The sequence below is a fragment of the Vitis vinifera genome, chromosome 18 (genome assembly GCF_030704535.1).
Source record: "Vitis vinifera cultivar Pinot Noir 40024 chromosome 18, ASM3070453v1".
Lineage (NCBI taxonomy): Eukaryota > Viridiplantae > Streptophyta > Magnoliopsida > Vitales > Vitaceae > Vitis > Vitis vinifera.
The window spans coordinates 22288770-22314710 of record NC_081822.1 but is presented as its reverse complement, the minus strand read 5'-3'; the positions used below and the strand labels follow the sequence as shown (position 1 = coordinate 22314710).

General features: G+C 31.4%; 1 protein-coding gene across 3 annotated transcripts; it reads left to right on the top strand.

The window, feature by feature from the left end:
• Nucleotides 1-11063: 11063 nt before the first annotated feature.
• LOC100244261 (shikimate kinase 3, chloroplastic) lies at nt 11064-21999 on the top strand. Of its 3 annotated transcripts, none has more exons than XM_010647503.3 (11): nt 11064-11195; nt 11399-11674; nt 12507-12565; nt 12738-12789; nt 12873-12945; nt 13595-13682; nt 20336-20418; nt 20532-20661; nt 20813-20891; nt 21418-21482; nt 21696-21999. In XM_010647503.3, the coding sequence occupies exons 2-11, from the start codon at nt 11488-11490 to the stop codon at nt 21753-21755; spliced, it is 876 nt and encodes a 291-aa protein (XP_010645805.1). In that variant the 5' UTR covers nt 11064-11195; nt 11399-11487; the 3' UTR covers nt 21756-21999. The 3 variants fall into 3 exon arrangements, with proteins under 3 accessions (XP_010645805.1, XP_002265897.1, XP_010645804.1); XM_002265861.4 differs by having other exon boundaries at nt 12735-12789; XM_010647502.3 differs by having other exon boundaries at nt 11074-11195; nt 11331-11674; nt 12735-12789.
• The last annotated feature ends 3942 nt before the right edge of the window (nt 22000-25941 follow it).

The window sequence follows — 25941 nt, the reverse complement described above, 5'->3', positions numbered from 1 at the left end:
TAACTGTTTTCTTTTTCATGGGATCATGGCATGACATAAACCTAGTATTATAATTGTAGATCTCATTATATTATCGAATCATACATATCGAATAGTGGGATTAATCAAAAAGTCGTATAGTTAGGTGTCATGTTTAATGCTTAATCACATTTATTAAACTTTATAGGAATTAGAATCATAGAAAAAGGAATCCAACAAGGGAAAGAAAGAGAATACGAGGAAAGAGAATCGAATAAAAGAATTTTATTATAATGTTTTAAAATGAAATCAGAATGAATATGGTTGTTTAAAATGCCATTGAGTTATATCATTTCTCTACCCTTGAGAAATAGAATTGATTAATCTTAAATAAGACAAATGGTCAAGAAACTTAACATCACTATTTTTGAACAACTTGGTGTTGGATGTTCTTTTCACACTATTACGAATACAAAAATAATGGAAAAAATTGGATTCAATTGTCAATTGCTCTTATAAAAAAATATGATTGATTACAGATTCAAGTCATTGCACATGGTTTTATAAAACCGTAAGATTTTTCCGCTCTAAAACAAATAGTGAATTAAAAAGATTTGGCTTAACATATTCTATTCGATATAAGTAGGAAAATAACTCAACTTGATATTCTTAAAAAAAAAAAAATATAGAGAAACAAGTCAAGATGATATGGATTAACCCTTTCTTGTGCCAAACATCTTACAATTAATTTATGAAGGAACTAGTGTAATTTTATTACTCTACCTTTTTACCAACAATTTTCATAATTATTATTAAAGATAAAAGACCTTATTTAAATTGATTTGAAGATGAATAAAATTATTTTTAAAACATTGTTGGTTAATTTTCATAATTATTTTTAAAACATTTGCGTTTGAGAAAAAAATCATTAATTTAAATTATAAGATTAATTTTTAAATTGAAAATATTTATCCTTTGGAGCTTAATTAGATGTCACACTAATTTTTACCAAATTTTAATTTTAGCATGATAAAAATTAAAATTTATTTAAAAGTTTTGATTTTTAAGGTTTTCTTAAGATCAAATATTCAAGGCATTGTAATTATGGTTTTGAAAAATCCATGATTTGAAAATTTAACAAATATATATATATATATATATATATATATATATAATATTATCGATAATTTTAAAATATTTAAAAAAATTTATTAAATTCAGATATTCAAATGTAAAATTATTTAATTATAACAGTAATTATTTATTTTTAAATATTCAAATATTTAATAATTATTTTTAATATTGGAGTAAAATGATCAATTTTTGTGATTTCGTTTTCGACAACCACATTTCTCTACTATGTGGGAAGAAACACATCCTGCATTTTGGAGAATGGTTTCCTTAAAGTTTGATGGGATGCAAACTCTTTTTCTATTCCTATATACAAAGTAAACAAGGGAATGAAAAAAGATAATGAAGAAGTGTCAATTAAATGTCGCATATGAAGTGGGCACTAGGTTAACCACAAGAAGACAACAACCGACATTTAGCTACTTGAACCATTTGTGCTCAACAGCTACATGTTTGTACTCAACAACTACACAAACCATCAATGCAGAAAAGAACTCGAAAACAAAAATATTTTTCAGTTATACATTAAATCAATGGAAACATGACACATAGAAAGTTGTACAACGATATATGTGTATAAATATATATATAGTATATACAATTTAGGTTTTTTTATTTTGTACTTAAATTTTATTCGTTTGTCTTATGTATAAGATCTCATTATTTTATACTTTAGTTACATTTGATTGTAATATGATCTTATTACTTTATATTTTGATTCTATTTGCTTATAATTTAATGAAATAATTAGTTAAAAACAATTAAATACTCTATATTTATGAATTTATCAATTCTCATGAGTAATAATATAGTTCAAAATGATTGGAAGGTGGATATGAAGTACGCTTTTTCAACATCATTTCGTGTATCATATATGTACATATTGAAGTACATTTTTTCGATATTTATTGTATGTTTGTTTAATAGTTGAAATTTTATCATATATTTTCGAAGATTAGGATTTAAAATTCAATAAATATTAATAATCGACATTTAAAATTCAATAGATATTGATTCGATGCTTTCATCTCTCTCCATGTATATATTATGAAATGGTGGTAATATTTGAATGTTGGCATCTAGAGTCCAAAATGACTGGAAGGTGGATATGATTGGATGATGGGTGATTAGGACAGTAATGAGTCTGTCTTCCTCGTGTCTCACCATCATCTCATCAGTTCTCTCCTGCCACCAACCCCGGCCACTTCCTTTGTGGTGGTGAGGTTGGTGTAGGTTCAATTTCCATCCATATTTGCAGGTGAGATGCTGCATGAGCCTCACCAAACAGCCTACTCCTTTGAATCACTGGCGTCTACGACTTTAATTTCCTTTGTATGGCGAATTTCTAGCCATTTTGTTATTATGCCCACATTTTCTATTTATTAAGGACTGCCTTGGAGTCTAGCAGAGACTTATTTTTGTTAAAGATTCCCAAGCTTACCCTTGTGAAATTTTGTAAATTAATGCTATGCGTGTTTCAATTATTTGAGTAGAATGAGACCCACTTGATTAATTGGGAAGACAGCATCAGTGACTGTGAGTTTAAAAAAGGAGAAGAATTATGAGATGGTGGAAGTTATTTATGGAGCAAAAATGTATATTTTTGGATGCATAACACCAAATTGAAACACCCGAACTAAACCTACTGAGTTTTCCTTATCCCACCTAAGAAAATTAATGACACATAGGGGCCAAGTTTTAGCTTCTTAATCCTCATGAGCTTGCGGAGAGAAAGTGGAAGCTCATCCAATATGATTTTGGAGGGCTTGTTCCAAAAATCATTTGATCGGAAACATTCAATGAGTTCATTATGCGAATGTCAAGAAAGAAGTAACAGATAAGTTCATCATGTGATCTTGAGCGTCCTATCCACTGAGTTGTTTTTTATGTTTATTACTCCGTTAAAAATATGAATGATATATGAGAAAATTGATCAAAAAACATGTCAAGGTGCTAGAACCTAAAAATATGTCTTCAAAAGTTTCAAATTTTTTAAATGACTTAAGGATTGATGTATCATTTCAAATCCATGCCTATCATGCATGTCTTAATTAGTGAGAATGAGGATACTAAGTTGCATGAGCCTTTTGTTGTCGGGTATCTTCTCGAGGCCTTACTTGAGTCCTGAAAAGAATAATAAAAAAGTATGGAGCATACGAGGGAACTAACATTTAAAAAAAATACGATAATCTATATTAGGATTGAAGAATAGAACAAAATCAAAGAAAGTAAGGAATTCAATTTCCAGGCTAATCTACTAGAACACAAATTAAAGAATAGTGAGAACAATAAAAATAACCACCAGCCTAGAAATAAGAAATCTAACTCCACTTCTATGAATAAGTCTTAGAACACTAAATTTAAGAAGTCAGGAGATTGCTTTGTTTATAGAAAACTTGGGTACCGTGCAAAAGAGTGCAATTATAAGAAGGGGAATGAAGAACCAAAGCCTAAAACATACTTAGCTAAAATTGATGTGATAGCTATAGTAATTTCCTTTTAGATGAACATGGTCATTAGTGTGAAAAACTAGGTGGTAGATTTAGAGGCTATTGACATGCAAATTATTCTTATATAAAGAAAATGGTAAATATTGAATTGATACTTAAAATATTATTAGAAAACCATAAAAATATAAACATCATGTGAAATCTAAAACCATGGAGAAAACTTATAAGACACTGTAAGATAGTTAGAACTTTGAAGTCTTATTTATATTGACTTAGGAAACTTAAAAGGTACAACTAGTAGAGGTAAAGGAATTTACATAACTTTTATAGATGATTAGTCAAAATATACAAGGGTATTTTTTTTTAAACTCAAATATCAAGCTGAGATATTTTCATAAAATATAAAATAGAAGTAGAGAACCAATTAACTAAAAAATTTAAGAGACTAAAAAAAGATAAGAGGGAAATACAGGTCAAACCCTTTTGTGAAAATCATGAGATCATTCATGAAAAAAATCTTACATAATTAATCCCTTGATTCAAATGGTGTAGAAGAATATATAGGACTTAAATAAGAAATAAGATAAATGTAATGTAAGTATAAGAGTACCCTTGAACTTGCGTGGGTATGCAATCATCTCCATGAGTGACATTTAAAATAAGATACTCTTTAAAAAAAATGACAAAATACTATATAAGTTATGGAAGGGTCATGTGCCTAGCCTAGGATACCTTAACCTGTGGGAGTGTTTTGGGAAGACTCTCTTACCTTAATATAAGAACATTAGGTCTTAAAACTTTTGATGCAGTGTTCATTGGATGTTGAAAGTAGTATAACATACAAGTCCCTTGTGGTTAACTATGACAACAACTTAAAGAAAGTGAATGTCATGATAAAAACAAAGAATGTTGACTTTTTCAAAAATAATATTTCTTATGAAACTAATAGGGAAAATTAAATTCAAAGAACAATTAAAGATTAGTATGATGAATACTTTGAAATTAAACTACAAAAAAAGTAAAAAAAAATGATTTGAAATTGAACTAAGAAGAAGTAAAAGAGATAGGAAATAAATAAACTTTGGAGATGACTTCTTCACTTTCTTGGTAGATGATGACACCTTGAGAATTATAAAAAACTATGTTTCTCTTGATTTTTCTTTCTCAAAAGAAGCCATTAATAGGAAAATTAAGACTATAATGTCAATTGTCAAACCATATATGAGAGATAGTATATTTACCTTGTACAAAGGCTAGAGGTTGTGAATGTATCTTTAAGAAAAAAAGACTAAAACCAATTAAGTCTATAGAGAAATACAAGGCACATATGCTTGCTAATGGATACAAACAAAGGAAAGATAAAGATTATTTCAACATTTTCACCCATGTGAGTAGGATTTCCTTTTAATAAATTTTGATGTCTTTACCTTCCAATTGTAACTTAGTGGCCGACCAAAAGGACATTAAAATCATGTCCCTAAATAGGGAATTGGAAGAGAATATCTACATGGGCTAACCAAAGAATTGTATAGTCCACGGAGAAAAGCAAAATGTGTGTTGGCTAGTCAAATCTTTATTTGAATTAAAATAAGCACTTAAATAATGATGATATAAAAAATTTGAACATATGTTGATATCTAATGGATTTTCGATTAATGACACTAATAAATATATTTTATAACATATTCATGGAAAATATGTGTCATCACATACCTATATTCTTGATTTATGGAACTATGTAAAGAGAGGAAGAGAAGAGGTAAGGGGTGGTAATTATGAATAGGTAGTCCAACCTTTTTATGTCTAAATTTAAAGTTTATATTGTTTCATATGTACTTCAATTAATTCAACATCCAATCTTTTAATCCAAGAATAATTAGGTATATAACAATAATTTTATAGAAAAAGTTAATCCTAAAAAGTATTTTTGAAGAAAAATTAAGTGTTTGACACAATTTAAGAAGCATTTTTAAAATTTTAAAAGATGACTTGTAGTATTGAAAAATCATTTGCAATGTTTTTTTAGAAAAACACTTAGATAGATGATTATATTAGAAACACTTTCAAAGAAAATATTTTCACGAAAAACACTGTGAATATGAATACTATCAAACACACTTTTTATCTCAAGTTATTTTGTCTCGCTTACGTGTATTGATAAGAATATATTAAACTTATGATTTCACATTTTTGACTCATTTTTCATAACAAATATAACAAATATTTTATGATTATCTTATGTATTTTACAAAACTTTAAATAAGGATGTTTTGTAAATAAATTTATTGCTTAAAATTAATGATAATAAATATGAGTTAAAATTAACAATAATAAATAGGTCAATTTTGATGATTTAAAATAAAATTTAAGTTAATTTTACTAAATAACCTTAGTACTGTAAATTTTTTTAAGAATTTTATTATTTTCCTTGATAATTTGTCTTATGTTAATGTGCAAATATATAGAAATTGAACTTAGTTATACAAAGTAAATTGACCTAAATACTCAATTAAAGGAATTTAAAATCAATAAAATTAGTGCTTAATTATAGGAATATATAAGTCAACAATCTCAATAAAGATAAAAGAGAAAATCAAGTCTAAGAATAACATACCATGTAATTTCCTTTGGTAGACTTGAGGATATTTGATTTTGTATAATGGTAGAATGGAGCACAACCCTTGGCTCTAAGTTCTAACTACCATCCCACCAACCACCCAACACCATTCAGCCTCTCCTCTCCACACATTGTTTGCTCATTATTCAATGACTTGACTTTTAAAGTCAAATTGTTAATTCAAGTAATGGGCTTTAGACATCTTGAATTCAAATATGTTTTGTTTGTTTCATAAGGTGTGTTGATTCATTGTTATTTTTTCTTGGGTTTTTTTATTAGAAGGGATGATATCATTCCTATCTATAAATCTAGTCCTCCAACTTTTTCACCCTAAAAAATATCCATTTTGGACAAAAATGCCCCCATTTTTTCTTATAAAATACATGTAAATAATTGAAATTTTGAAGGGTATTTATGTTAAAAATAGATTATTCTTAAAGTTAAAAAATGAGAGATGTTAGTTTTATAAATTTGGCATCTTTCCATCTCTTTTAATCAATTAATCCTTTCTCCTTATAATCTGTTTTTACAAATAAAAAACAAATAACATTTAATTTTTATTTTTCAAACAAAAAATTATGATCAATAATATAATTTTAAGAATACATTGATGTTACTTTTAACTTAAAAAGGTTTTTGAGTTCAACAAATAGAAATGCTACCGAGAGGGATATATTTTTAGGAATCGATCCTATTGTTCTCCTAATAGGATGAGTATGATAATTTCTTATGCGTGCTCCACTTCAAACTCGGGACAAGCTTGTAAATAAATAATTAGAGTGGGATTGAAATGTTGTGACTAGTTGACATCTCTACTTATAATTAATACATAATGAAAAAAATTATATTTTACTCTTGTGTGTGTGTGTCCGCACAACTTTTATTTTTCTTATTATTATATAAAATTACTATATTTGTTACAATAATAATAAGAATAACAATAATTTCATTAAAAATATAATTCAAAAAAATCATTTTCTTTTATAAACCAACTTTGAATCATGTAAGAAATATGTATTTTTATTATTAATGCATTTGTATATTATTGAAAGTTGTAAAGATCTTGTAGATTGGTTTATGTGAAAAATAAGAAAATTAATTAGAAAATAATTTATTTAAAATTTAAATATTTTAAAATTCGTTCACTTTTTAAAAAAAAATTAAAAATATGAAAAATAGATTGGGAATATTGCATAACAAAATGCTTTCTAACAAATGTACTAACAAAACTATATTTAGAGTTAAGTTTGTAAACAAAATTTCTTTCTAAAAATAATAAATAAGGGTTACAAACCCTTGATTTTCGTTGCACATAAGAATATTATATGAAATTCCAAGCCAAAATTTATTTTATTTAATCACTAATTTTGTTAAAAATAAACAAATAAATAAGGAAAAATATTATGAAAATCATTAAAGGAAAAAAAACCAAAAATATTTAAGAAATAGTACGTTCTACTTTATAAGTCTAATAAATTAAAAAAATCATATCCACTTAACGCCCCAAACCTAATTTAAGGGTGAAAACATAATTTAGAAATAAATAAAAAAATAAGTTAAATAAATTTAATTAGGATAAAAATGTATTTTCATATTTAAAAGTCCTATATATAAATTAGATTGTCCTCATCTTCTCTAGGAAACCTATTATACAAAAATCAAAGGGGTTGGAGAACATAGAGCAACATAGGGTTAAAATTTTGGAGCTTTAGGGTTGAAGATTAGTTTTTGGGTAAAATTTTAATATTTAAATTAATTTTTTATAGTAGTTAATTAGTTTTAAATACTTAATATATTCTTTGAAAAATCTCAATTTAGAGTAGGGTTTGTAATAAAAAATTTCAATTTAGAGTAGGGTTTGTTAAATTAAAAAATGAAAATTTTATGAATATAAATAGAGTTATTAACAAATATTAGAAAATTTTGAATATTCCAATTAATAGATTAAAAAAGAAAATAAATTATAATTTTGGATGTGGAAGAAAATAATAACAATAATAAAAAAAAATATATAATATATATAATGAGAGGTGTATAGGTGGCCCTAATACTAAATAGAATGTTTTTAGGATTGTCAAATTTTTACTTGTAGATGAATAATCAATATTAATAGTTGTGTTTAATGTTATGTGTCATTTTTTAGTGCTTTCTTGAGATAAGAGAAATTAATATAGATTTTGTAAAAATGAAATAATTTTTTTATACTGTATTTTGAAATGTGTAAAAATATTATTTTTTATTTCTATGCATAAATTAAATATATGTTTTGTATGAAAAATATGTTTGAACATTTTTTTTTGTTTATGAATAAAAATGAAAAAATGTGGAGACACGATGTTTTGTTTTATAAGTTTGAATTAATGAAATAAAGTGTTTGACTTTGATTTATATGATCCTAGTTAACGAGTTATAATTGTTGTCATTTTTTTACCTTAATCAACGGGTTATAATTGTTGACATTTCCAACCCTAGTCAACAGGTTATAATAGTTGACTTTATGATCATAATCAATAAGTTATAATTGTTGACATTTGGTTTGTCCATATTAAAATAAACAAATTTGAGGCTAACTACTCATTTGTGAAGTCCTACCTAATTGGACATTATTTGTTATTCGATAACTAGAGTAAAAATATTTTGAATGTATTTTATTTAGTTTTGATATGAAATTGTTTTGACATAAATATGAAAATGTTTTGGTTGAAAAGTTTTGAATGTATTAGCATGTCAAACTCAAACATTTTTATGAAAATGATTATAGAGTTCATTCCCCTTGGTTGATAATTTTTCAGGTACCCTTAGTTCGGGCGAGAAGTGATGGCTAGGCTGGAGGATTTTTTTATATTATGATTTTGGTTTAAACTTTATTTTGGATATTATTTAGATGTTAAAATTTAATTCTCGTTTGCATTATTTGGACAATAACACTTTAGTTTTTAAAGTTAAGAATTGAGGATTATATAATTTATTTATTTTATTACTTTGAACAAAAATTTGGAAATTGGAAACCATTCTAATTTGAGCTTTTGGGCTTGAGATGTGAAATGATCGTCATGCCCTTAGAGGGTGAGTTTTAGGGAGTGAATAAAAGTAAATAAAAAAAAGGGGTTATTTTTAAGTTCTTCCACTCATGTCAATTTACCATTAAAAAATTAGTAGAAAATTATTACTTATTTAAACAATTTTAAATAAAAATTTTCATATATTTTAAAAATTGAATGTAATGACCCCTTCCTCTAGGCTCAAAGGGGTTCTCAAGTCTTTAAAATGCGTTTATAAGGTTAAGAGAAACCTATACTTATATAGCCTTGGTAACTTTTTCTTGATGTGAGAATATTACAAACACCCCCCTATAAACATAATGTCCTTATTGTGTTTCATGGATTTAAAGGGTTAAACAAATAAACATTCCCTGTGGGTATTTGTGATATCTCATAACAGATAGGGAAAAAAATTTCTAATGTCATAAAAGTATGAACTTTTCTTAACTTTGTAGATGCATTTTAAAATCGTAAGAGTCTCTTAAGCTCAGAGTAGACAATATTTACACGATTGAGAGTAAGTTGTTATATTGAAACACCATTAAACTAATTAAATTTTGATTTTTTAATTTTCTAGGAAACATCAAAGTTAAATATATTAAACCTTTTTGAGTAATTTTATTGAAACAAATTTTTTATTTTAATAAAGTTTTTGTTTATCAAAATTATTACCTCAAATGAAATCTTAGAATTCTTAATATATATATATATATATATATTTGTATTTATTAATATAATTTAGTAAATTAATGGGATTTTTTTTTAATATACATGATTCCATACATATAAGAATTTAATTTTCAACTTATTGAAAACAATTAGAAGAGGCAAAAGAAAATAAATAGGTGGTTATGTAATGCGGGATTACCATAATACCATTTATGAGACTTTGAAATTGAATGACATTTTGGTCATTTGAAGGTTTGTTTGGTTGTTATTTTTAAGAACTGTTTTCTGTTTTTGAAAACAAAAAACACTAAAAACATGTTTGGAGAAGGGGGTGTGTTTTTGTTTTTTTTTGTATTCTTTATATTATCGAAAACCATTTTTTTTAGAATAATAAAAAGATGTTTTCATTATTCTTTTTACTATTAAAAAAATAGATTGTTTAATGTGTTTTTATTTTTATTTTTATTTTTCTAGTATTTTTTGTGTTTCCACGAAAAGTGAACTCCACCTAACCACCACACCCCCACCGACAATCCCTTTTTTCTTCCTTAAATTATTGAAATTAATATACTTATACATAGTTATAAAGTCATAATTCGTTTAAGATAATTATAACTGGTATAAAATTTTTAAAATAAAATAATATTTTTTTAATTTAAATAAATTATACATATAAAAATTATTTATATATTTACAACATTAAGTTAATGGAAGAAAATACTTTATTAATTAAAAGAACAACTATCAAACATATTTTTTGTTTTATTTATTCTAAATTTTTTTTATTAACTAAACCATATATATATATTTTTGAAATTTTTGAGAACAAAAATTATTTTCTAAAATTCAATTCCCCAACAAAATATTTTTTTTAAAAATACCAAAAATTATTCTTAAAAACTGTTATTAAAAACGATCAAATGTGTCCGAATAATCAGATCGACCTTCCCTAAAATCAACCCACGCGAGATGTTTCCGTAATTCAAATCGACGGCAGAACCTCGCCACGTCACTCAATCCTATGGCGACAACATTGATAACGCCTGCTTTCGAATCCAGAAATCACCACGTGTCATCCCGCCAGCGAGAATCTTAAACGGAATCCAAAATATCGTCACTCGAGAGATTGAAAAACTCGGACGATAAAACATTAGAAGATGAAATTAAAAAAACAAAAAAATGAAAAAGGATTTTCAGTTCCTACTTCCAGACTTCCAGTAGGCAGCCTATTAATAAATCCAAAAAAAAGTTCCCTCCCCTTCCCTTCCTCTCTTTGCTATCATGCGCACCTGCTTCGCCTCTTCAGTTGTGCGCCGCATAACCTTGATGGTGGGCCATTTTTTCTGTTTGTTTCCTGTGAAACATGATAATCTTTTTCCTTATTTTTCTTCATCTACGAAGCTGAAGCTAGTAGCTTGTTGCTGTCTAAGTTTTTTGTTTTTTGTTTTTTGTCGGAAATATCAGATACAGAGGTTCGGTATTTTGGTTTTCGTATGGATCCTGATCTGTAGTGCGATTGTGCTATATTGCAGCTATGGTATGAGAGCGTGAAAGCTAGAAAATCGAGAACTCTGTGAAAATTCATTTATTCTGTGGAGAAAGCGCGTGGGGTTTGGCGAGAATGCCGGCGTTGGAGTTTTTGACGTGGGTTGGATCGGAGAAGAGCGGGAGGAGATTGAACGACATCGTAGGGTTAACGCAGAGAGGTCGGAGAGATAAGTTGATTAGTTTGCAATGGAGAAGCTGTTCGAGTCGGCAGAGACGAGTGTCTTTGGGGATTTCATCTCACTACTGTAAGGATTCTCAAGGTCAGTGTGAACTGTAAACATCTTTTGTCGCATGTGATTCATGTTTTGAGTTTTTGTTCAATGTGATCGTTTGAATATTCTTTGTGAGTTTTTGTATGATAGAGAGAGGGCAGAGACATTCACATTCAAACATTGCAATCAAAATCGGAAAAAGTTACTTTTTCAGCTTCATATCCATTTGGAGTCTACTTCTGATTTTCCTGGCATCCAAACGCGGCCTAACTGTATTGTTATTATAAAATACGATGTGTATGTTTCCCACTTTGTGGTAGGTGAAATTTTGAAATAGTATTTGAAATGCTTGAGTTGGTGTGTTTGCGAAAAAATATTTTGGTAAAAAAATGTGCTGGTCTGTTTTAACATAAGCGGTAAATAAATGTAGAAATTGAAAAAATTCCTTCTACTGAATTAGATCGTTTAATTACCAATATGGTAGTATTCGATCTAATTACTAGTCTTCTAAATTTGTGTATTTAAACTCTGATTGCTATTTGATTTCTTAATCTTGGTTGAGATAATCCACTACATCACTCCGTAATTTAAGGGTTTTTTTTTTAATTTTATTTTATAACACTAAATTGACTTTCCTTTTTGTTTTTTCTGTTCTTTCTGAGGTCTTGTGCTTGTGGGTATGTACTGTATTTATGTATTTGCTAAAATTTTATGGCTTCAAGGGGTTCCGGTATCACCTTGCCATGAAACAGCTAAAATTGTTGACGCCAGAGTAACTGAATATTTTATTATTATTATTATTATTTTTCTGGATCAAGTTTATTGAAACCTCATGCTGTATGATAATTGATTATTCATCTCTATTGTCACTATTTTGTAGCTCCTGCTGTGGAATCGGGAAATTTCTATGCTTGTTTTGATGGGAATTGGTTGTTAAAGGTATTAAATTTTGTAATAAAATTATTTGAGCTCGGGGAGTTTTTATTTTTATTTTTACTTTTACTTTTATATATTTGTATTTGATTGCTCTCAAAGTGTGAACATAGCTTTTGGTCAATATAATTCAATTTTGTTCATCCATTTTAATGGTTGCCTGATACAACCACAGAAGAAAGGGCAGGAGGTTGCCTCAAATTTAAATGGGCGCTGCATATTTCTTGTTGGTCAGTTCCCTTTCTCAAACCTGTCTTCTGAGATAACATTTTAATTTATTCTAGTGATTCAACTCTATGTGACTGAAATTCAGGAATGATGGGATCCGGGAAAACAACGGTGGGCAAGATCTTGTCAGAAGCGCTGGGATATTCTTTTGTTGACAGGTTTGAGCCTTGACTCTGTTTTGTTTTCTGGGGAACCTCTAATAAAATGGTGATGAATATGGTTCCAAGTGCCACGGTTTACTGCTAGGGATAGAGGCATTTGTGGTTAGGTTGGATCTACCATCTAGTTTGTCTTTCTCCATTGAGGACATCTGGCATGGTCAGTTGGTTCTTGACATCTTCCAGTAGCATCAGAACATGAGTATTGGTATCTAGTGCAAGTATGGTATATGGGCATCTCTAAAAAGTTGGATTTTGTGATGTAGAAATATATTTAAATAGAAATCTAAAATGCAGCTGAAAATGTGTGCAATATTTTGTATAATCATCCTGTAGATTTATCATGTATGTAACAAAATTATCACGGCGCTTGATATTTTGATTTCATATGTGGGTACAAATGGTGCATGCTCTGTTGTATGTCTAAAGTAATAATATTCAAAAAGGAGATATAGCAGTGCTGACCATATTCTATGGAGGATAGGGTTCTAAAATGTGCAGCACATAGGAACTTCACTCTCTTTAATGTGCCCAAGCAACATGGTCCACTGACTACCATAAACTGTTCACTTGACAGGCACATTCTATTTGTAATCAAATGTTACTGTAGCTTGTTATATGTTCATTAACAATTATATTGGTGTTTCAGTGACACTTTTGTGGAGAAGGCTGTAGGTGGAACATCTGTGTCTCAGATCTTTAATCAGTGTGGTGAGAAATTCTTCAGAGATTATGAGGTTTGTCTAAGAACAGTTTATTTATATTACTGGCTGCATTTTTCCTTCTGTTGTCTACTGCAGATGTGATATTTTTTTTAAAGCTCTTTCTTTAGAACTCTCAATTTTTACTGTGTATTCTTTGTTTTTCAAACACTCTCCTCCAAAAATAGTAATATTATTATTTCAAATCCCAAAAATTTATGATGCTATTATTTTATCTAATCAGGATATGATATTTGATAATTAATAATTCAAAAAAAATTTAATCTAACTTATTTCAAATATCCCAAAATGCCAAAATGGATTATAATAACAAAAAATTTATGATGATTAATTATGTAATTAATTTAGGATTGTTGGTGGGTAGTAATTAGGGTTTCTAACCATGCTTGATTGCTAAGAGAATGTTAAATGATTTTTAGGTTAAGTTTCATTGATTGCTCATTGGTGCATCTTTTAATTTATGAATTTGTGATTAAAATATCTATTCAATTATTGAGATTAATTTATTAATTTTTGGATTTTCAATTTGGAGGAGAACATCAAATCCTAACTTTTTATTTTTCAAATTGGAATTGTTGATTCTAGATGAGTGTGAATTACATTGCGGAGTTCTAATTGGAGAAATTTCATTTGAATTAATGATAGTTGATTTAATTCTGTTTTTATATATTATAAGGGGTTGAGCTTTGAAAAATGGTAGTAAATTGATTTTTGATCTAAATTTTATGATTTCAGTGTTGTTTCTTTTGTTTTATAATAAAAAATTTACCGAAATTTAAGTTTGATTTTGTTGAGAAATGGATGAGTTAGGAGACAAAAACAGTAGATGCATGTGGTTGAATCTTTGTTTTGATTTTTGAAATCTTTGGATTTATTTTAGATTCATTTTTCTTAATCTAAATTAAGTGATTCTTATATTGTTGATTTTGTTTTTAGTAAGGATTTCTAAAAAACTTTTATATCTAAATTTGTTTAAACATTAAGAGGCAAAATAGTAAAAAATAGTACTTATGTCAGTATATTCATTTTTTCTTGATGACAGTTTTGATAATTTATGCTAAATTCATTTCTCAATCAAATTGCATGAAATTTTGTGTATTTTGATTTAATTTTAAATCAAGAATTAATTAGTTTTATTTTGAGTGAGAAGTTGGGTTTGTGTATTGTAGAAGTTAAATGTTGAAAAGATAAAAGAGAAAAAGGGCTTTTCCATTAAAGAAAAATTAAAAAATTTCATTTTTTTTTCTATTAAGACAATTTTCTTATTTAAAGTAAAAAAGATGCAAAAAAGAAAAAAGAAAAAAAAAAGGCCCAACTAAACACCTAGAGTTGAGACCATAAAATTTAGGAAAGAGGTCTTTTCACCCCTTATAGCTCTATTCTCAAGACGACCTTCCTAGTCCTTTGACTTGAACTCCTAGGCCAACTATCAAACACCTTTGCAGTTGATCTAGGCACCACTCACTCAATGGCAATTTTAGAGTAACCAATAGTGCATCTAGAGATGGTTTGGCATGTTTTTATCCTCCTTAAATTTACAACACAAATTCAGAAGAATCTTCCTTCTTTTAACAGTTGATTAATTGTTAAAACCCTTTCCTTGCACTTCAATATTATCACATAATAGAACTTGTAGGAGAAAATATCTCATTTTGACACCTTCCATATTATGATAGGAGAGAATATCTTATTTTGAGACCTTCCATATTATGTTATTATTCCCTCCACCTTTTGTCTATTGAAATTTTATGGATATATCACAATATGATCCATGTTTCTATTGACAATGTATTCACTTTTTTTTTGATAAAACAACAAATATAGTAGTAGTGCCTAGAAGACGAGTGCACTAAAGTACACAACATTTACAAAAAGCCCCAAAAGGCAAATAAAAAGGAAGAGAGAAAAAAGAAACAACTCCCTCTCCCTACTTAGAGCTCAATACATTAGGCCTTAGTAGATTTTGGTACTAGGAGGTGAAGCAGTTCACAAGTCTAAAAGAAGTCTTCAAACACATCTCTAGAACATGAAGGAAAACAAACCCACTTCAGCGTAAAGTATTTATTTATTTGTTTCACAAATGATGCTGCAAAACTTTGATTCAAAATGCTAATATAGTTATAATACTTTTAATTCTAAAACATACTTAAAAGGTTACATAAATGTTGCTCCTTCTTGTGGCTAGGTGGTGAAAGCTCTATTTATATTTGCTGACCATAATAACTCCAATCCTAAGTTCCAAAATGAACTTAATAAAAGAACATTTTTATTTGTGAATTTTACAAAATTGACAAGGACAAAAATGTCATCCCGAATATTAATTAGTTAGCTGGCTGCATCAGTCATCCCTTGTTGTTTTTAAATTCATCCTGAAGTTGTTATCATCTTATGGTTTGAAGAAAAGTTTCCCACATTGAAAGTTGCTAAAGCTCTGTTCACCAGGACCTGATAATATTTCTATCTATGATGCTTTGTTGATCTCTCATAACTCTATCACAAACATATATGTCTTCATATTTGGTTTTACTTCCAAAACAACATCTTGTCTTGTAAGTGATCATGAATGTTAAACTTGCCCAACTTCGTTTTCATGTCTATTCAAGCAGTAGCAAAACTTTGCAAAGTGATCTATGACCAATTTTCTAATGAATTATTAAAGAAATGAGTTATAAGAAATGAAGTTAAAAGGATCATCATAGGGTGATGAACATAATAAAAAAATGCCCTTTTATTTACTTCCCTTGTTCTCACTGTAACTTTTCTCACTTTTTAAGATTTTTTTTTTTTGATAAATAAAAGAGATAAAATTGTATTGAAAAGAGCCACCAAAACGACTCAAAGTATACAAAGTAGAAACTCTTCCCCCCTCCCCAGCTGGAACAAACAACAGTCAAACATGAAGGAGTAAGAAAAACCCCAACTCAACGAGAACCCACCCAATCAATGAAACCAACTAAAGTCGAAGGACCATATTTTATGAATAATTTTGTCTCTGACCAAAGAAAGAAAAGAAAAGAACTCTTAAGTCTTTGGATGGACAATACATCATCTTCAAATGCAATTATGTTTCTTACCTTCCAAACCGTCTAAAAAATATATAAGGGGTCTACTCTCCAAACTTTCTTTCTCTTTTTTCCCACAAGGGACTTGTCTTAGCCCAAAAGCATTGCCTTAACTGTGGCTAGTAGCACCCATTGCACCCCAAGAGAGAGAAAAACAATGTCCATAAAGTCCTTGTCTTGGCACAATGGAGGAGGATGTGATCTATCAATTCTTCATGCAATTGGCAAAGGTAGCATCTATTCGCTAAAGGCCATCCTCTTTTTTGAAGTTGGTCCAAAGTTAGAGCTTTTCCCCACGTTGCTTCCCACCTAAAAAAACTCACTTTGGGTTGCACACAAGATTTCCAAATAACATTCGATGGAAAAGAGACTGGAGGGCTTGAAACTAAGGCTTTGTAGAGAGACTTAACAGAAAACTTCCCACATTTAGTCTCTATCCAAAGCATCCTATCTTCCACATCCCGCTGAGCACTCTTTTCATTGAGGCCCAGTAAAAAACTGTGCACCTCATCCACCTCCCAATCATTGAAAGGTTTAGAGAATTGCAGGCTCCAACTCCCCCCTCCCTTAGTGGAACTCTACACATCTTTCACCCAAGCGTTCTTGGAAACAGCTAGAGCAAATAAAGTTGGAAACAAAACACGAAAAGGTGCAGCCCCACACTATCTATCCCAAAATTTCACCCTTTGACCATTACCCACCACAAAAGAGAGCCTACTAATTGCTTTCCACAACCGCACACCATACCCATCCCTCACTTCCTTGGAACACCAACCCCCTTGCTCCTCTCCATACTTTCCCTTATCACTTGATTCCAAAAGGCTTCTCTCTCATTTGCAAACCTCTAACTCCATTTGCATAAAAGCACCTTATTTAGAGTAGAGAGACACTTTACCCCCAATCCCCTTTGCTTTTGTCTAAGCAAACCAACGCCCACCTAACAAGATGGGGTTTTTGCTCAAGAGCCCCGCCTCCCTACAAAAAATCCCTCTGAATCTGCTCTAACCTCAATTTGACCGTCTTAGATAAAGAAAGCACAAACATGAAATAAATGGGTAAGCTAGCAAAAGTGCTCTGAATCAAGGTGATCCTCCCTCATTTGGAGATGTATTGGCTCTTCCACCTTGCCAATTTCTTTCGAAACCTCTCCTCCACTCCATCCTAAGCAGCCAAGGATTTATAAGAATGCACCCAACGACAATCCAAAATAAGAGGATGGAAGACTCCCATTCTTGTAACCAAGTTCTGCAGCTAGAGCCTCTGTGTTTTCCACACATCTTAGTGGGATTAACTTGCTCTTATCCAAATTAATTCTCAACCCCGAAATGGCCTCAAACCACATTAGTGTCCAACTTAAATACATCATTTGATCCTGAGAAGCCCCGTAGAAAACCAAAGTGTCATCGGCGAACAAGAAGTGAGACACTTGAGCCCCTTCACCGCCTCGACCCTTCACCTTATAGGCCAACAAAAAACCCCCATTTACATCTCTCCGTAGAAGGCAACTAAGTGCCTCCATAGCAATCACAAATAAGTACGGTGAGACTGCGCTCTCTGCCTTAAACCCCTAGAACTTTGGAAGAAACTTGAGAAAGTCCCATTAACTAGAATAGAAAAACTAGGTGGAGATACACCATCGCATCCACCGAAGCCATTTCTCCCTGAAACCCATCATACCCACAACTGAAAGCGAGAAGGGCCAGACCACATGATCACTTTTTAAGAAATAACTTCCTCACAACTCCATTATTGATAATAGTTTGGCTATCTTGCACAAACTTTGCGTGTGGTGTGGAAGATGTTGATTGGAAGCCAATATGCCTTGGTTTCTTGATTTGGCAGCAGCAAACTTCTTTGAATAATCAGCGCCTCACTAGAACTACAATACAAAATGCTTTCATTGCCCTCCTATTCACTATTTTCTTTCTAAGGATCATATAGGCATGTTGTCTTAATCATAGTTGTTATTCCATGCCAAACAACCACTAGAGGCTTGCTTACAGTCCCAAAGATTATGCAGGATTATACATGAAAGATCCTTTTTTGGCTCTCTTTAGCCCTATGTCTCTTATCCCTAGGAGGTCTTCCTCCACTAGCAAGTTTTTTCAGAACACATGGTCTTGATCACCAAAATTGAAGCAATGAAAATTAAACCCACTTCTCTGGTTTTGAATCTTCACTGAACCTTGAGGCATTGGTATATTTTCCAACTGCAGCAACTGAATAGGAAGGAGCTTCTGGCCATATATGAGGCTGTTCTACTCCTCCTTTGTGTTTGAGAATTACTCTTTGGTGTGGCAAAAGAAATTTTTTGAAGTTTGCAGTTCAGCTCCTGCCCAGATTTCATGTCTATTTTGTTGCTTTTCTACAATCTAACCATGCTAGTAAGCTTTTGACATCAACCAAAACACACAGAGATTAAGGACATTTCCCTTGTTTTAACATTATGTAGACATTGACTAAGGGTTCAGACAATTAAATGATAGAAAGTTCTCCTTTAGTTTCTGCTTCATTTTTTTCCCAACCATTAATCTTTGCCTTTCTCCTTCCCATGTTAACTCGATTGTTCCTGGTAGTAGAAACTCTACACTTCAATTTGGTGTCAACTAGCTTGACTTTCTTATCATTTGAGTGTTTCTTTGAAGTTGAAAATTCTTTCACCTATGCTTGGCCAATCACTGAGTTCCTCAGCTTGTGGAACTCTATTGAATGTTGGTGTTTCAATCTTAATAGTCATCTCCCCCATTTGGTCATCTTGTACAAGGGGCCCTCTACATGGGGCAAAAGCATGAAACAGGTCATCAAGGTCGCCTTCCAATCCTTCATCTTCCTCCTCTGGAGTCGGGGTTTCTAGTTGTATTATTTGCTGAGTAAGAAACTCATATCCTTCATTGTTCCACATCATCATTGTCTAGAGAGGGATTGACATGGCATGTTGTATGCATTGATTATGTCCTTGGGCCTGATTCATCCGGGAAGTTAGTTTATCAACCTTAAACATGATATCAAACTGGAGCAGTTCACAAGCCTAAAACAAGACTTTTGAATACGGTTTAATACTATAAAAAAGCAAGCAAATCTAAAGAAGAGTTGTGGGGAAATATTCTAAGATTAAGCTATTATTATTTTTTATTTTAAAAAAGTTTCTGCAAAAACTTTCATTCATAATGCTAATATAGCTAAAGAACAATTGTAATTTCAGAACACACTTACAAGGTACTATAGATGCTGCTTCTTTTGGGGTTAGGAGGTCAGAAGTCTTACTACTAGCTGAACGCAATTAACTATAGTCCTAGGTTTCAAAATGGAATTGGTGGGTTGACATGACTACTTGCTACTTTTAGAACTGACAGAGTATCCTTCCGAATATAAACTAATTTGTTTCATCAGGAGGGGCCTCTGGAGACACTTTTTTGGGGAAACCCTTCCTGCAGTCTCCTTCAGCTATAGAATTGTTTAATAAAGGCAATGCATGCACTACCTATGTTACTGACAATCATTATGTTCTTTTTGAGAAATATGATCTTATGTGTAATTTTGATTTAGAGTTGATTTTCCAATTGGTGTAGTTGTTTGATGCAGAAACTAATAATTTCTATTCTTTAGAGTGAGGCATTGCGGAAGTTGGCTTCAATTCCCAAGCAAGTTGTTGCCACGGGTGGTGGTGCAGTGGTTCGCCCAATCAACTGGTATCCTGGGGTTGTGGATATCTTAAAAATGAATGTTTGACGTTGTCTCTTGTCATCTATATCTTATTTATTGGTTGTTAAATGAGCTCTGTTCTTATTTATTGAATTTTCAGGAAATATATGAAGCAGGGAGTCTCTGTCTTCTTGGATGTACCTTTGGACACATTGGCAAGGAGAATTGCTGATGTAGGAACTGATTCTCGCCCTCTTCTGCATTTTGAATCAGGCGATGCTTACACAAAGGTGGTTACCAATTCCATTTTGCTATACGGCCTTTCCACGAGAATAATTATTAATTCCTTTATTTTTTCTTGTTTGACAAGAATCATAGCGAGTCAGAAACAGCTCTAAAATTTGAGTACTGGTTTTGACATTTTCCTCAACTTCTCTGCAGGCTTTTGTTGGACTATTTACCCTTTCAAAAAAGAGAACTGAGGCCTATGCCAATGCTGATGCTACAGTCTCCCTTCAGCGTATGTCTTCTTATGTGCAGTTTGACTTGTTCTTGATCTTGTCTTCTATGCTCTTTCATTATTTCCCGTTGCATGTTGGTAGACATGATTGCTTTTCAGTTGTGGGAAAAGTGGAATTTGGAGATGGCTTGAAAAGAACAACTCTTTGCTTTGCCCTGCAATTACTATTGATATAATGCTATAATGAAATGAATGTGGGGCATATAGGACCTAATTGTGTTGCGGGCGCTTATTGGCTTCCTTTGCTTTCTTGGAACAATTTGAAGACAGCCTATCGTTTGATCTTTAGCTACTTAGAAAGGCCATCAATGTTAGGTGTAAAGGTTCCATCTATATTAATTGTCGAACCAAGATGAATTCAGAGAACATTTGGAACAATGATTTAAGGCTTATGAAATGTCCTATGACACCCATGACCTAGATGAATGCAACATGGTAGGATGTTGAGGCATGAAATTTAATCATCGAACCAAGTTCTGTTCTGTGAATGTATGCGAGTGCTGAGGAACCTTTTGTCTTTTTCCAGATATTGCTGCGAGGTTGGGTCTTGAAGACATATCTGATATCACGCCTGCTGCTATAGCAATGGAGGTCTCTCTTCGTCTTCCTTTAACACTTGAATACTTTTCTGTACCACTGTTATCCTGCAAACACAATCCACACAACCCGCAACACAATGCAGCCTCCTCTAGTAAAAATGCTTAACAAATCAGATAAGCTTTGGAAAATCCTTTTTTATGTCTCCGTTTCTACTGTACTGCTGTGCTCGCCTAATCTTATACCACTCATTGGCTCTTTGGTCAGGTACTGGTACAAATCGAGAACTATCTACAAGGGAAAAATGGCATCGGAATGTTCCCTTAGCATGGTTTAGAGTATCTTGGTTCTCCTGTCTCTGGTGACTGTGTGCCTTTTTTTCTATTTTTTTTCCTCTTTATAATCATTTTATGGAAGGATTCATTTTCCACTACCAAGTCCCAAAGTAAGAACCAAAAAATTTAGAGGGAGGTTCTTCTGGTAAGACAAGGCATAGAATGTACAGATGAAATAAAGGTCTCAAATCTCAAATATCCATATATACACATATGATAATATTGATTATTATTTTTATTTAGAATTATGCACATTAGGAGTTTTCTAAAACATCAAACACCAATCAGAACATTAGCCTTTTTAATACAGCAGATGATTAGGTAAGCAGGGAATTGAAATTAATTTTGGTGATGAGGTTGCCATCCAGACCTCAAGGTTGAGTTTGACTAGGTTTTTTTAATAATCACCCACCAAGTTTAAAATGGAATAACCCCATCCAGACCTGTGGCTTCACCCCTCCTACCATGCCCATATTTATCCACTGATTTCAAGGAATTGCTTCTGTGATGCTAATGCTATGTGTTGTTTGAAGGAAAACAAATAATAAGGAGAATGGTTTTCTTTTGTTATATTTTGCTGTATGTTTGGTTTTGAAAAATTTGAAAAAAAAAAATGCTAAAAAAAATTAGAGAAACAAGGAAAAAAAAAATGAAGGAAATTGAAAGTTAATAAATTATTTTAAACATATTTCATTTATTTTAAATTCTTTATATAAAAATTAATATTAAAATATATAACTTTCTAATTAATATTAATTATATTTATTTACTCTTCATATTTTCCACACATTAGAAAAACAAATGTTAAGAAAAAAAGTAAAAGATATGAATAAAATAAGATGTAATTAAAATTAATTATGAACTTATACATTTTAAAATTATTTAGTTTTTATATTGAAAAAAATCAGTTTAACAAAAAAAAAAAATGTGAAAATGAGTTATTAAAATCTATTTATTTATTTTTTTTCAAGAACCCAACATGGAGTTAAAAACAAAAGGAATTAATCAAACAAAATTTTTAAACGAGTAAAATTTGAATTACCTATACTACATTAAAATAACATAATTTCCAATTTGAGTAATCATATGAATTAATTTTTTTAGAAAAATTTCAAGTGAAACGAGTTTGACCTATCAACAAATCCTCTCTCACCACACCTGGATTTGGTATATGCTATAATTAAGAGTAGCAGATTGGGGAAAGGATTTGATAATCCGTTGACCATCCTAATTTTAGGATGCTTGAATTAGGCAGATAAATAAGGTATGATTGCTGTAATCATGGACATGAAATGCTTATTTTTTCTTATTTAAGTTCTATCAATTCTCATTTCTTCTTCTTGGGTTGCGTCATTTGGTATTAGAGTGATGATCCTGCTCGCTTCTAGACGGTAGATGGAACTAGAGGGTAAGAAATGAAGTAGATTGAGGCAACTGCATGAGAATTTAGATTCTTATTTTGAAGTGATCCTGCAACAAACTCAAGCCTTAAAGGAGTTACGCCGATGGAAGGTTGCAATGAATTTAAAGTATGATAAGATTAGTAACAATTGTGTCTTATTAGCCAGGTCGTGGTGAGACCTTGCACCACAATGACAATCGGACAAACCATAACCATAACAACAACTTCCAAGCTTGGTATTGTAAGATTGATTTTCCTAAACTTTTTGGGATTAGTGTTCAAATGTGAGAGGGGTTTTTCCGTTACCATGGAGTGGTAGAAGATGACAAGGTGTATGTGGCTTCCATTAATTTAGAAGGTATGGCCCTTGATTGGATTCAAAGTTATGAGATAAGTAATGCACAAGTACCTTGGGAAATTTTCTCAAAGAATGTTATATAGCATACATCGGGAAACTAAGTTGCAGTAAACCAGTAGTGTGAAATGGTATCAGTTAGAGTTTGAAGCACTCATGAGTAGAACAAAAGGGTTCACTATGTAGTTTTTCATTAGTTGTTTCTTTAGTGGACTACAACTAAAAATCCACAATGGAATCTCCATGTTCAAACCAACCCCCTTTTACAAGCCATGAGCTTAGCTTTGCTACAAGAGAACTCAGTGCTGCAAAAGGCCTACAATTAGATGCCATTCAAATAAGAGAATCTCGTAAGCAGAAATGAATAACAAATGTGCTAAGGGGTTATGCTACTATTGTGATGAAAACTATGTGTTAAGCCATCGGTGTAAAAAACATTAGATTTATTGGTTGGATGAACATAAGAGGATCAACAGTTTGACAACAATGAAGAATTAGAAGAGCCACTAATTTCTGTCTACACACTTTCAGATTCATGGTATGTGAATCAAAGGGTTTATCAAGAGGAGACCTATTACGATCCTGATTGAATCTGGAAGTACTCACAATTTTTTAGACCCCAATGTCACTAAAAGGACAACTTTCTCTATTCTTTAAACTAATTCCTTGTCAATAGCTGTTGCAAACGATTTTAAGATTTCGAGTAAGGACAAGTGTTAACAGCTGAAATGAGTTATGCAAGGCACCATGTTTTTTTTCTTTTTGGCTAATTTTCACTTATTATCTCTTGGAGGCTATGATATGGTTTTAAGGGTTCAATGACTTGCTACTCTGGGTCCTATACTTGCCTTGCCTTGCTTACATCAATTCATTCAATGGCTTACACTTGTACTTGCCTTGCTTTATTTTTTCAAAGAATTTACTATTAAATGTGATGCATTAGGAGTGGGGCTTGGGGTTGTCTTGATGCAAGAGGAGCGCCCAATAGCATTTGCTAGTCACACATTATCCCGTAAAAGCCTTGGCATGCCCACATATGAGAATGAACTAATGGCAATGGTTTTTTTAGTTTGTAAATGGCATTCCTACCTTGCTTGGTATCATTTTAAAATTTGGATAGATCATTTGAGCTTAAAAGATATGCTAAAACAAAGAATTAGCACCTCTGCATAGTAACGTTTGTTTTTTTTTTTTTTTTATAATCTAAATTAATAGGCTACAACTTTGAAGTTGTCTATTGTAGTGGCAAGGAGAACAAAGCAGTCGACGCACTTTCCTAGTTCTAGAAAATTCTAGCAACGGTTCACGCTTTTTAGGCGCACAACTAATGGATTTGTTAAGTCCTATTTCTACTTAGCTTGATACATTGAGGGAAGAGTGGCGGCAAGACTCTCAACTACAGTACTAATCAATGCACTTAGACTCAATCCACAATCCAAGCATGGTTATACTTGGACAAATGCTCAACACACAAAGGTCGCCTTGTCTTAGGCACAACTTCTTCCCTCAAAAATGCAATTTTACGTGAACATCATGACAGTTTAATTAGAGGACATTATGGTGTTTATAAGACTTATCATTGAATCAAATGAGAATTTTATTGGTCGGGATTAAAAGAAGATGTCCAACATTATGTTTTTTTTTTGATAAATAAGCATGAAATATATTAACAAAAGGCAAAAAGCCACAAAGCATACAGGGAGTATACACAGTAGCCTAAACCTTAAAACGCAAAAAACAAACAACCTTACCAGCCCTTAAGTGGACGCAAGCCACTCCAAAAAGCCCATCAGTGAAGATGACTCCTCTCCAATATACACCCTAGCCCAACTCCACAAATTACATACAAAAGAATTTTTGAGTTTTTGTATAGTTGAGGACCCCCCATGAAAGCTAATCTATTCCTTTCCTTCCAGACTGTCCAAAAAATACACAACGAAATGGAATTCCAGATCTTTTTTCATTTTTTTCCCCACAAAAGGCCCCATCCAACTAAATAACACTTCTTCAACTGTCTCTGGGAACACCCACTGAACCCCAAACAAGGTAAGAATGATCTCCTAGAGGACCCTGACTATTATACAGTGTAAAAGAATATGATTTGTAGCTTCTTCTTCATAACCGCACAAAAAACAACGATTGGGGAGCTGCCTCCCTCGTTTTTGAAGCCTATCTAGGGTAAGAATCTTCCCCCACGTGGCCTCCCAAGCAAAAAAGGCAGCTTTGGTTGGAACTTTATCCACCCAAATGCACTTTTTTGGGAAGGCGAAATCGTTGGGAGCAACCAGCAGTTTGTAAGCTTCCTTAACCCCAAAAATTCCATTTCCCCCACCCTTCCAAAAAACTGAAACCTCATCTGAAGATAACTTGTAATCCCTCAACATAGAAAGCAAATCTCTTATTAAATCCAACTCCCAATCA